The 13,037-nt window shown below is 50.2% G+C and overlaps 1 protein-coding gene across 1 annotated transcript; it reads left to right on the top strand.

Annotated features, from left to right (window-relative positions):
• Positions 1–6,306: 6,306 nt before the first annotated feature.
• CNGA2 (cyclic nucleotide gated channel subunit alpha 2) lies at positions 6,307–12,423 on the top strand. Its single transcript, XM_058535133.1, has 6 exons — positions 6,307–6,416; positions 6,622–6,714; positions 7,384–7,554; positions 8,623–8,730; positions 10,566–10,672; positions 11,018–12,423. Exons 1-6 carry the CDS (start codon positions 6,307–6,309, stop codon positions 12,421–12,423), a joined length of 1,995 nt encoding a protein of 664 aa, XP_058391116.1.
• Positions 12,424–13,037: the final 614 nt, after the last annotated feature.

Raw genomic sequence — 13,037 nt, forward strand, 5'->3', positions numbered from 1 at the left:
TTATCATAGTGTGCCTTGGTGTAGTTTTCTTCATGTTTCTTGCACTTGGGTGTCATTGAGTTTCTTATATCTTTGGGTTTATAGTTTTTATCAAATTTGGAAAAAATGTGGCCATTATTTCTTCAAATATCTTTTGTCTACCACCTCCTATGGGAACTTCAACTACACTTATATTAAGCCACTTAAAGTTCTCCCACAGGTTGCTTTCTTTTTCTGATTCTCTTCTCCCTCTGTGCTTCATTTTGGATAGTTTTATTGTGCTGTCTTCAAGTTCACTAATCTCTTCTTCTGCAATATCTTATCTGCTGTTAATTCCATCTAATGTATTGTTGATCTCACACTTTGTAGTTTTCACCTTTAGAAGTTTGATTAAGGTCTTTTAATATATTTCATACCCTTGCTTAACTTTTTCAACATATGGAACACATTTATATTAGCCGTTTTAATCCCCTTATCTAGTTATTTTACATTTGTGTCAGTTCTGGGATTATTTTGGTTGATAGATTGTTTCCTCTTCATTATGGAGGAATTATTTGTACGCCTGGTAAGTTTTGAGTGGATGACACACATTGTGAGTTTTACCTTGTTGGATGCTGGATACTTTTTTTATGTCTAAAAACATTTTTGAGCCTTGTTCTGGGATGACATTAAGTTACTAGGAAAGAGTTTGATCCTTTTGAGGCTTGCTTTTCAGATTTTTTCAGTAGGACCCTAACATTGTTCAACCTAAGAATTAATTATTCCCCATCACAGTGGCAAGACCCTTCTGTGTACAGTACTTGATACCCCACGAATCATTAGGTTTTCCAGTCTAGTTGATGGCATCAGAGAATATTGCAAGCCCTGTTTTAGAGTTGGGAGCTGTAACCTCTAATTTTTAGGGAGGGTTCTTTCCCCAGCCATGGATAGTTTCTTCGTAGGTGTATGCTGATAAATGCTCAGCTGGATACTTGAGAGGGACTCTCTGCAGATCTCCAGAGTTCTCTCTCTGGGAAGCTCTCTCTTATCCAGTACTCTGTTCTGCAAACTCTAGCTGCCTTGGTCTCCTTGGATTCTCTTCTCTGTCTTCTCAATCCAGGGAATCTGTTGGGTTCCACCTGGGTTTCCCCTCTCTGTGCCATGGCCTGGAAATTCTCACAAAAGAGTAATATGGAACAATTGCAGGGATGATCTCATTTGTTTCCTGTCTTTTAGGGATCACTGCCCATTGTTGCCTAATGTCTAATGTCTTGAAAACTATTATTTCATATATTTCATTTAAGTTTGGTTGTTTCATTCCGGAAGGTATATCTGGTCCCTGTTACTCCACCTTGTCCAGAAGCAGAAGTGTCATATACTCCTTTAAAATCAACTAATTGGTATAGTGCAGGCCTAAGCTGAGTAATTGAAGTAGAAAGAGAGGGAGTAATGGATTGGGAAAAGTGCAGGTACCATTTATTGTCTAGTCATTCAAGACTTACTTATTGAGCATCTACCATGTGCCAGACACTGAAAAATGATGGTAGTTTAGACTAAGGTGTTAATGGCAGAGATAGTGAAAAGTGAGTGGATGGATACAGGGTATGTTTTGAAGGTAGAGTCCATATGACTTGCATATGTAGAGTGTGGGGGTATGAAAGAAAGAGGAGTCAAGGATGACTCTGAGGTTTTTGACTTGAATAACTGGGAGAATGGCATTGCCTTTATCGAGATGCAGACAAGGATGAGAGGTTAAGGTTTGGAGTGCAAGATCAAGAGCTCAGTTTTGGATATATTCAGCCTGATATGCCTATTCAACATCCAAGTGGTAATGTCAGGGAGGCAAACTGGAGTTCAAGGGAGAGGCTGGGCTGATGTTACAAATTTGTAAGTCATCAGCATACAGATATGTTTAAAGCCACAAGACTGGATGAGGAAATGATGAAGAGAGAAAAGATAAGGAATCTATCCAAAGATTGAGTTCAAGACACTCCAAACTTTAGAGTTAGAAAAGAGGAGGAGGATTCTTCAGAGGACACTAAGAAGAAGTGGCCAGTGAGGCAGAAGGAGAATCAGGAGAGCGGAACCCATTATTTCAGAAAGAGAGAGTGGATAAGCTGTGTCAAATGGTGCTGAGAAACAGAATAGAAATGGACAGAGTAGTAACTCTGAGGATCAATTATGTTTCTGGCTGTCTTCTTTTTTATTCTGGGAGCAACACTGAGGTCAAAGACTCTACCAGACTCATCTCTCTAACCTCACCACCTAGCACAGACCTGGTGCACAAGTACCTTGGGAATATGCATGAATAGATGAGTGAATAAAAGAGCACTGGGCAGCTACTGGAAGTCAGTAGCCCTGGATTTTAGTCTTGGCTGTATGAGTAACTTGTCCCTTCTTTCCCTGGTCTTAACATCTCTGAAGGAATTGTCCTCAGAATGCTTTCAACCAGCATCCAAGAGACTCCTTGGACCAGGCTGATTTTTCTATAAAAGTCTTGGGCTGGTTGTTGAACTTGTGGATGCGGAGAAAAGAGGGCCAGAAATACACCATGATTGATGTTAGGCTTTTTACCGAATCATTGTGTCTTGCTCTTGGTTTGAAAGTCTTCCTCCTTGAGGATCCTACTTTCCGTTTAGGACCACTGCCCATCTCTCTTCTCTTTGCCAACTACATAGTCTGCTATCTTCCTTGCCCAGCATAGTCCTGACCTCACAATTGTTTGATTTCCCCTGTGCTTCCCTGCAGCAGCTATTGCAAACCTGCTGGTCTCCTCCAAAGTCTGCATCTACTGCTGCCTGATGCATCTGAAGATGAGAGCCCCTCTCATTTCACTGAGACTGCTGGGGTTTTGCATGAGTGAGCCACTTCAACTGTCTCTCATTGTACCCCTATCCCTATCTAAAATGTCTATCACCTCTTTCCCTCCTGTCCTATTCATCGATGCCCTCCCATCCCCATGTTCTTGACAATTCTTCTCTCACCTCCTCTGGTATCTAGACTCACACATTATATCCATCTTTCATGAACTCCAGTCTTAACTGGAGTTGGTCACAAGCACAGATATTTTCATTATCTATTGAATCCCTCCTCAAAACCTTTACACTTGCTTTATTATTCCCTTTCTGTACAAGAGTAACAACAATAGCAACGCAGAGAATGGGAACGTTTTGCAATCCCACATTCTCCAGTTCCCACTCTACCTCTTTCTTTTCTTTCTCAGTCCAGCTTCTAGAAAGAGTTAGCTACATTCTCTATCTCTTGTTCCTTGCCTCCTACTACTCACTCCGAAATCTTGCAAAACATGCCCCCTTTTTCCATCACTCCCCATGGCTGCTCCTGATAAGGTCACCAGCCTTATCTCCAGCCTCGAACTATTGTTCAAAGCAGGGCCCCTCCAGCTCTCATCTCAGGGGGGAAGAAGGCTCAGGCTCTACAAGCATCCCTGATCTTACTGATGTGGGAGTGGGGCAACAGCTCTGCAGACACCTCCCTTCCTGAGACTCTCCCTTCCCTGGGGCCTGTCCTCCTCAGTCTCCTCCACTTTCTCAGCTCCTCAGCCATCTGTTACCTTTGCAGCTCCTCAGAACTCTCCCCTCAGCCTCCTTCTCTGCTCTCATGCTGTTGGGGGTGGCTCAGTCCCTCTGAGAGCTTTAACTCCCATCAAATCTGATGATGTCCATGTTTCCCCTCCAGTCCAGACCCCAGTGAGTGCTGTGCCAGTTGAGTCTGCTGCAGAGGGCCTGGAGAGCAACAGTGAAGGCTCGAGAACAGGCCAGGGCCTTGGGGATAGAGGGCAGTGGCTGGATACGTCTTTGACACTTTTGGAGGACAATTGACGAGGACAGAGGCTGCTTGGATGTGATGAATAAAGGAAACAAGGAGTTACAGTTGACATCCAGGTGCCTGGCTTGGATGACTGGGTAGAGGGCAGGCCCCTCTATGAGGTGGGTAAATTGGAGAAGCCGATTTGTTGGTAAAGGTGTCAAGTTCAGTTTTAGCTGTGTTGAGTTTGAGGTGCCTCAAAGGAGATGGCCAATACACAGCTGGAGATATGGGTGGGCAGCTTGGGAGAGATGCCTGGGTTGGGGCCTTGACTGGGACGTGAAGCCTTGAAGCAACTGAAGCCTTGGGACTAGATAGATTCTCAGAGAGTGTGTGCAGATGAGAACCACTGGCCTAACTGCCTCCCTGGGCAGGGGATAGCTGCCTGCACTTGTTCCATGGCAAGCGGCCTGAGGGGGTGGTTCTAATGAAAGGCAGTGTGTGTGGCAGAGCAGTTACCCTGCCGCTGGGCAGCCAGACTGAGGAAAGGGCCTGTTCCTGGCAGAGAAAGAGCAGGGATCATGGGAGAGGAATCTCTCTTGGTGCCAGACCCTTAGAGAGGGCATAAATGTTGTTATGTGCCCCCAGAGCTGTCCCGCTTGTGGGCTAAGGGCCACTGCTATCGGGGAGGATCAGAAAGGAGGGGAGGGGTCCAAGTGGTGGCAGGCAGGGCCTACACTGGCTCTGTCAGCGAGAGGCTGTTCCAAGTCCTCTGCTTGGTGTTTGTAGCCTCTCTGGGCTGATCTTGGCTCCTCTGCCCTCTTCCTGTAAGCACAGTCTACTCTCCATTTTGGGTCCAGCCTCCCCACACCAGCGTCTCCTCCATCCCTGCAATGGACTTGCTCTTCACTGCCCCTCCTCTACCCCTGCCATTCATTCACTGAACACTGCTCTACTGAGGCCCACTCTAGGCTTGTGTTATAGCCCCTGCTAATCTCCAGGCTTCCAGGAGGCCAGCCCTGAAACTCTGATCAGTGCCAGTGGCCCCAGCTTTGTTTACATTGCCTGAAACTTTCTATCTCCATGGTCTGCTGCCTCTAGGGTCCAAGCAGGGACTCAAGGATGCTGGTTCCTCTCCCTCAGGTGCCCTTATTAGCATCCCGGTGCCGTAGTCCCACAGAAAGCGCCAGGCGAGCAGCTCTGAGGCTGCTTGTTATTACCGCTCCGCTCGCCACAGAGCTTGACGTGCCTGCCATCGCCATGGTGACAGCTTAAGAAGCTGGAACAAGCTGGGGGGAGGTGCTCTAACAGTAGGAGCCACAGGAAATCCAGAGGGCGTGCTGACCATTTCTGACCAAATCTGGTAGGGTGTGCCGACCAGCTGCAGCAGGGAAGAGCTGCCCCAGCTTCCCTGATGCCACTGCAAGAGACACTGTGGAACACAATCTCCTGTCTCTCTTCTGGATTTCTCCCTCAGGCTTATTCTTCTTAGTCTATTTTGTGGACATGTCTTCCCCTACTCAACTCTTAAATGCTGGGGTTCTCCAGGGCTCTGCCCTGGACCCTCACTCTGTATCCTCTTCTTGTGTGATCCCACCGCACATGCTCTCCCTTGCTCCCCACACCCAATCCATCTCCAAGTCCTGTCCATCCTCCCTCCTAAACAGTTCTCCAATGTGCCTGCTTGTCTTGGGCTCCATAGGCACTGTCTTCTCCAGCTTTCTCCCTACCTCCTCACCTCCACTCTTGCTCCCTCTCTAATCCAGTACCCATCTAGCAGCCAGAAGGATCTTTCTGGAATATAAGGCTGTCCTTGTCATGCACCTGTTCAGCCATCCCACGGCTCCCCATAGGAGAGTCCTGACTTGGACCGCCGCCTATGGAGCCCATGGGAGCTCTCCCTTCTCTCCTCCCCACTCCCTGGTCCATCTACGGGGCTCCTTTGTTCTTCAGCTGGAGTGACATTATTTGGGGGGTGCTGGAGAGAATGTGATTGGAGCTGAAAGGAAGGAACCCCAGAGACAGTGCCCTTGGTTGAAGAAGTCAATGAGGGATGAGACTCCCAACCGAGGAGCATGAGGTCTGAGGTGGTCTTGGGTGAAGATACACCTCCTCCTGTGGGGCAGGAGTTCGAGGGCAGTGGCTGGTTTGTAGGTGCTCAGCAGCCTAAACATGTGCCAGACATCTGCAAAGCAAGGGCACCAGAAAATGGCTTCAACAGTTTGATAGTTTGTCTTGTTTTGTTTTAGCCTTGATAGTTCATATGTCAAAAAATTCACTGGGGTAAAAGAAAAGGAAACACATTTTGCAATTTAGCACTGTTTGCCTTTTAAATTAACTATCAGGTGGGGACAGCATCATCATCTTCTTGGTGCTTAGAGTCTGGCACTTAGACAATGCTGGATCCCCCTGCGCTGCACTGCCATGGCAGTACCCAGGGGTGCTGGGGTGTGCCAGGTGAGCCCTGGTTCTGTTTTCACTGCTCACCTGCAGCTCTCCTGCCTTCTATGGGTGGCAGGGCCCTCTGTGACCTTCCTCTTGGTCCTCTCCTTGGCAGGTGAGGGTCCCGTTCGTACATGGAGGATGACAGAAAAGTCCAATGGCATGAAGAGCTCCCCAGCCAATAACCGCAACCATCATGCACCTCCTACCATCAAGGCCAATGGCAAAGATGAGCGTGGGACCAGCAGCAGGTGAGAATGCTGAGGCTGGGTTATTTCAGAGATGGCCTGGAGGTTGCTACTTCTTCCTAGCTCTGCCTCATTGTCACAGAGCAAACAATCTTTGGCTCAAGGACATTCTCTAAAGGGACCAGGCACCTCCCAGGAGGGGAGAGTCCTGATAGGAGAAAAGGTATGACCAGAGAATCTTTGGTCAACTCTACTCCTTCCTCTGCAGGCCACAGTCTGCAGCTGACGATGACACCTCCTCAGAACTACAGAGGCTGGCAGAGATGGATGCCCCCCAGCAGAGGCGGGGTGGCTTCCGCAGGTGGGTTCCACCACTGCCCTGCTGCTACCCCTCTCACCCGTGGGGCCTGTCAGAGTGGCCACCGTGGCTCTCCTTCTCCTGGTCTCACTGGGCCTTTCCACCAAGACCTCTGGGAAGCACTGTCAGTGCTGTCCTAGCTCAATTCTTTCCTCTTGAGGAGGGTCCTGTGAGCAAGGTCAGAGTGGCCAGTGGAGGTTTAACTTCTGACTTTTCTGTCTCAGCATTGGGGGTAGGGATCCTTCCCAGCAGAGGGGCTTAGGTAGAGGGCTCTGAGGTCTCCAGCCCAGAGTTGTAGGTTCCATCGGGAAATCAGGAAGCCTGGGCCAGCTTTTCTCCTGGTCTGTCCTCCCCACACAACCTCCGTCTTGCCTTGGAGACGTCCTGTTTGTTCTTCACAATCAAGTGAGATGGCACCTCCTACGGGAAGTCTTCCCAAAGCAATCCATTCCCCCTCAGGCTGCATTCAGAGTCATGCCTGAGCTCCAGCCCCCTGCCTCAGTGCTGGCCGCCATCCCAGCTCTTAGCACTGGGGAAATCATGACCTGGCCTGTTTCCAGGATTCCCTCTCTGTCTCCCATCTCCCTCACCAGACAGTGAGCTCTCAGGCGCAGGTTCTCTCTGAACAGCACAGTTCTCTTCTCTGGCTCATGCTCCCTCTCTCACCTCTAGGATCATCCGCCTGGTGGGGGTCATCAGAGAGTGGGCCAACAAGAATTTCCGCGAGGAGGAACCTAGACCTGACTCATTCCTTGAGCGGTTCCGTGGGCCTGAGCTCCAGACTGTGACGACACAGCAAGGGGATGGCAAAGGCGACAAGGACGGCGAGAGCGAGGGCATCAAGTATAGTTGTCCAGCCTATGGGGCTCAAAGGGCTCCCAAGCATGCAATTGGGGGGCTCAGTGGGGTTTCTTATGCCACTGCCAGGGGCAGACCGGGACCTACACCAAGCAGGGAAAGGAGTGGGCAGGGGAGATCTGCTGTGGTTTTAGCTCTAGAACATTTCCCTCATCCCCGCCCACAGCCTTTACAACAGCTAGTAGCTCACTTACCATGGGAGCCCCTGGTGGCTTGTTTCACCTTACCTGCCCTTTATGTGGTATCTTCTTGCTGGTGTGCCATTCCCAGGCTCATGTCTAGCAGGCAATAAACTCAGAGAAGGGTGCAGTTAGGGAGTGCTGTTGAGGGTATGCCCATACCAGCACCCATGTGGGCGCAGAGGTGGATCTTTGAAGAGGCCATGCTGGGGGCTGGCTGGCAGGGAAAGCCGGGGAACAACTGAGCAAGAGGGAATGGGGAGGGCAGAGAAGGAAGAGCTGGAGGGCCTGTTCTTTGAAGAATGAATAGGCGACTGTGGATGTCTGGCCAAGCCGACATTCCCCACCTCTGGCCAGTAGAGGAAAAGAGCTCTTGCCAAAGCAGGACTCACCATCTGGGAAAGTGATATGGGGGCTGGAAGCCAGGGACCAAATAGGGAGGGCGGGGTGGGCAGGAAGCACGTGGTGCTCACTTGTTTGGAGTTCTGCTCTCTTCTTGGGATGACTGTGGAAACAGGCCCTGAGCCCTCATTACCGTCCTATGGAAGTCCCTCCCCAGGCCCTGAGGCCCATCCCAATGAAAGCACTGCCCCTTGCTGTGCCCTCTGGGCAAGGAGCCTCAAGAGGGCATGGGCGCTAATGGGCCTATATGGGGGCAAGATAGGAAGAAGGGTGTCTCTTACCCATCTGAGTTCTACTCAGATGCCCAGCGCCAGGTTGTGGCTCCCTGAAAATGGATCGCTAAGCCAACCCACCCCTCACCCCACACATCCCCTCAGGCATTGTTTTTTCAGGGGCCCTTGGCCTCTGGTAGCTGGGGTCCTCCCACACTGGGGACCTGGTCTCCAAGCCTGGCCTCTGTCTCTTTCCTCAGGAAGAAATTTCAACTATTTGTCTTGGACCCAGCTGGGGACTGGTACTACTGCTGGCTATTTGTCATTGCCATGCCTGTCCTTTACAACTGGTGCCTGCTGGTGGCCAGGTGAGCAGGGAGGGGTCTGGGAGGGGGTTGCCAAGGCAGCCCAGTCCACAGGCCCTGGGGTTGAGAGCACACCAGTCCCAGCTGTGGACACAGACCTCACCACAACCCAGACCTCTTTCTGTATTCTCCGCTTGCCAATGGCACCTCCCTCTGCCCTATTAATCCCCAACTTCTCCTGCCCTGATTTATTATGCTATCAAAGCTTCATGTCTATGCTCTTCCTCATATCTGTAATCTGCTTCTACTTCTCAATCCACACCAATCCTGTCCTAGTTGAGGCCACCTTTCTCTCTCCCTGGAACAACTACAACAGCCCCACCCACATTCCTTGCAGGCACTCTTGCCCCCTCCAATGCATTCTCCACACTTGTAACTAGCGTCGTTGGTAGAAACTGGGATTTGATTATGTCACTCCCTCCTCAGAAATCCTTCAATGGCCCCCCATTGCCTGCAGGGTGAAGTTCAAGCCCTCAGTATGGCCTTCAAGGCCCTCTATACCTGGCCTTCTCTCTAGCTCCAACTTCTGGACAAACTCCAGCCCCAGCACTTGCTACACTTGGATCATAACATGCTGTTTCCTCAGGAGGAAATTCATTTTCCCCATTTTCAACCTATGGAGATTCTTCTCGCAGTCTCTAAACCACTCTCTACATGTAGCTTTCCCTGACAGCATTTCCCACCCCACCCCATCCCCCACCTCAGTCATTCATTCAGCAAGGATTTGACTGAACACCTATTGGGTGCTAAAGTCTGTGCTCAGTGCTGGGTATAATGTGGTGCACAAGACACATGGTCTCTGCTCTCCTGAAGCTCTCAGGCTAGTGGGGGATGCTAACGGTAAAAGTGAACAAAACAAATGCCCAAGAGGATTCCAGGGCCTGGAGGCAGGGAGCTATGAGAAAAAGGACAGTCAGGGTAGACTTCTCTTAGGAGGTGATACCTTACCTGAGACCTGAGCAGTGAGAGGAAGCCAGTTATTTAGATGCCTGAGGTTGGTGGAGGGAACATTCCAGGAAGAAGGAACAAGAGGTGCAAAGACCCTGTCTTGGATGGCCTAGTGTGGCTGGAGGACTGCAAGTGAAGCATTAGAGAGGTAGGCACAGGCCAGTTCTGCAGCCTTTGTGTGCCAGGAGAGAGTGCTGGGGTTTTATTCTAAATGTGACCAAGTAGTCAGAATTAACTGCTCCTCTCTTTGATTACTACACTCACCAGGTCATCATCCTGGATTCTATCCCCTACTCTGCCCTCTCCCTAGACCCCTACTCATTCAGTCACCAAGTCTTGTCAATTCCTCCTAAAACTCTCCTGCAGCCTCCAACCTCTCTCCATTCCCACTGCCTCTAGCCTAAGACCGGATACTGCCCTCTCTCTCACCTGTATCCGCCAGTGCTCCGTGTTGGGTTCTCAACAGGTGTATGTTGAAGAGATGAGCATGGAGGCTATTCAGCTGTGTATTGTAGTTCATTCTTCCAAAGGCTCATTTTTCATTCAACTCACACCTGTTGAGTACTCGCATCCTGATGCTCTGCGCTAGGCCATGGGGCGTGCAGTAATGACTAAGAGGTGGTCTCTCTATCTTCTTGGACCTCACAGTCCAGTGAATGAAACAGACAATTAATGGTCAGTGGTGATGTCTATGTAGTGACGTCCATGTAATAATAAGGGTTGCAGTGAAGTTGCTTGTTAATAAGTGTCTTCTTGGCACCAGGCTGACTGCGACTCATCAGTGCCCCTGGTAGCCCTCCTAATCCTTGCACACAGTGGGCATTCAGTTTGGGGCCTCCAGGGGGCCTTGGCTGGCTTTGAGGGTGAAGCCCAGCCCTGTCTTCCTGCAGAGCCTGCTTCAGTGACCTACAGAAAGGCTACTATCTAGTGTGGCTGGTGCTGGACTACTTCTCAGATGTAGTCTACATCATGGACCTCTTTATCCGATTGCGCACAGGTAAGTGATAAACTGGGAGCACAGGGAGGAGCATGACTCATATGTCCAAAGGCCTGAATTCAAATTTTCAGGAAGCCTTCTCAACAGTGTTAGACTCAACTGCCTGGCTCGGACTCAGTTTGTTGCCTGCCCCTCTTTGAAACTCATGGTCCCCATATGCTTAGTGAGGTTCAGACCTGGGGGTGATCTCTTAGGGTCCTTCCAGCCAGTGCTGCTACAGGAATTTCCTATACCCCTCCTCGAGAAGGAGGGTTGAGTGAGCAGTTTGTCCGTTGCTAAGCATTAGCTTAGTGGGAGGGACCGGCCTAGTGTCAGAGGTGATATGCTGGGTCGCATCTCTACTAGGTTTTCTGGAGCAAGGGCTGTTAGTCAAAGATACCAAGAAGTTGCGGGACAACTACATCCACACCCTTCAGTTCAAGCTGGATGTGGCTTCTATCATCCCCACAGACCTGATCTATTTTGCTGTGGGCATCCACAGCCCAGAGTTGCGCTTCAATCGCCTGCTACACTTTGCCCGTATGTTTGAATTCTTTGACCGCACTGAGACACGCACCAGCTACCCCAATATCTTCCGCATCAGCAACCTAGTTCTCTACATCTTGGTCATCATCCACTGGAATGCCTGCATCTACTACGCCATCTCCAAGTCCATTGGTTTTGGGGTTGACACCTGGGTTTATCCCAACATCACTGACCCTGAGTATGGCTACCTGGCTAGGGAATACATCTACTGCCTTTACTGGTCTACACTGACCCTCACCACCATTGGGGAGACACCACCCCCTGTAAAGGATGAGGAGTACTTATTTGTCATCTTTGACTTCCTGATTGGTGTCCTCATCTTTGCCACCATCGTGGGAAATGTCGGCTCCATGATCTCCAACATGAATGCCACCCGGGCTGAATTCCAGGCCAAGATCGACGCTGTCAAACATTACATGCAGTTCCACAAGGTCAGCAAGGAGATGGAAGCCAAGGTCATTAAGTGGTTTGACTACCTGTGGACCAATAAAAAGAGCATAGATGAGCGGGAAGTTCTCAAGAACCTGCCAGCCAAGCTGAGAGCTGAGATAGCCATCAATGTCCACCTGTGCACACTCAAGAAAGTGCGCATCTTCCAGGATTGTGAGGCTGGACTGCTGGTGGAGCTAGTATTGAAGCTCCGTCCTCAGGTATTCAGCCCTGGGGATTACATTTGCCGCAAGGGAGATATCGGCAAGGAGATGTACATAATCAAGGAGGGCAAGTTGGCAGTGGTGGCTGATGATGGTGTCACTCAGTATGCCCTGCTTTCAGCTGGGAGTTGCTTTGGAGAGATCAGCATCCTTAACATTAAGGGCAGCAAAATGGGCAATCGACGCACAGCTAATATCCGCAGCCTTGGTTACTCAGATCTCTTCTGCCTGTCCAAGGATGATCTTATGGAAGCTGTGACTGAGTATCCTGATGCCAAGAAGGTCTTGGAGGAGAGAGGCCGGGAGATCCTGATGAAGGAGGGACTGCTGGATGAGAATGAGGTGGCAGCCACCATGGAGGTGGATGTGCAAGAGAAGCTAGAGCAGCTGGAGACCAACATGGAGACCTTGTACACTCGCTTTGGCCGCCTGCTGGCCGAGTACACAGGGGCCCAGCAGAAGCTCAAGCAGCGTATCACGATTCTGGAAACCAAAATGAAGCAGAACAATGAGGACGATTACCTGTCAGATGGGATAAACAGCCCGGAGCCAGCTGCTGCTGAGAAGCTATAAGAGCTAGTGCCCAACTGCCTCTCCAGGCTTGGCTTTGACCCCAGGAGCTAGAAGAGCTGCGTAGGTCTCCACATTTATATGCATTACCCTTATGTCCCCTTGAATTTCCCCCAAAGCCTCTCCATAACCAGGTTTTTGGCTTAATAATCCAGGAGCCCTCCTCCAAGTCTAGCTAACAGCCAAGCTTGTGCACAGCACAGACTGTGTTGGCTCGGCTTCCAGGAGCTTCAGCCTGTCCAAGTCTGAGGAAGGAAGAGGGGAGCAGCTGAACTGTCTTCAGGAATCTGTCCTGGGCCTGGAAGCCTGGGCAATGACATACACTGAAGAAGCTCTTCTGCAGGATGGTGTACACTCTGCTGCAACACTCCCCTCTCTCTGGACTCCTTTGCACTTGGCCCTGGCCCTTGCTTATCTAGCATGTTCTCTGAACATCCCATTTCCCTGCTCGTGTATGTCGTTCAAGCATTGGTTGCAGACATTTAGCACAGGTCCCCAGTGTCTGTCTCCCAAGGCAGGCAAAGGGTGTGGAGGGGGCAGGTAGGAGAGTGTCACTCAGGGCTGCCTCTCTTTGTCAGGCATTCCAAGGCCTGCTCTGTTGCTCCATCTGTCTTTCT

This window comes from Diceros bicornis, chromosome X (genome assembly GCF_020826845.1).
Source record: "Diceros bicornis minor isolate mBicDic1 chromosome X, mDicBic1.mat.cur, whole genome shotgun sequence".
Classification (NCBI taxonomy): domain Eukaryota; kingdom Metazoa; phylum Chordata; class Mammalia; order Perissodactyla; family Rhinocerotidae; genus Diceros; species Diceros bicornis.

Coding starts and splice junctions, on each gene's coding strand:
- CNGA2 (XM_058535133.1), top strand. CDS start 6,307: ATGACAGAAAAGTCCAATGGCATGAAGAGCTCCCCAGCCAATAACCGC. Junction 6,417..6,621: donor GAGCGTGGGACCAGCAGCAG/GTGAGAATGCTG, acceptor CTTCCTCTGCAG/GCCACAGTCTGCAGCTGACG. Junction 10,673..11,017: donor CTTTATCCGATTGCGCACAG/GTAAGTGATAAA, acceptor CATCTCTACTAG/GTTTTCTGGAGCAAGGGCTG.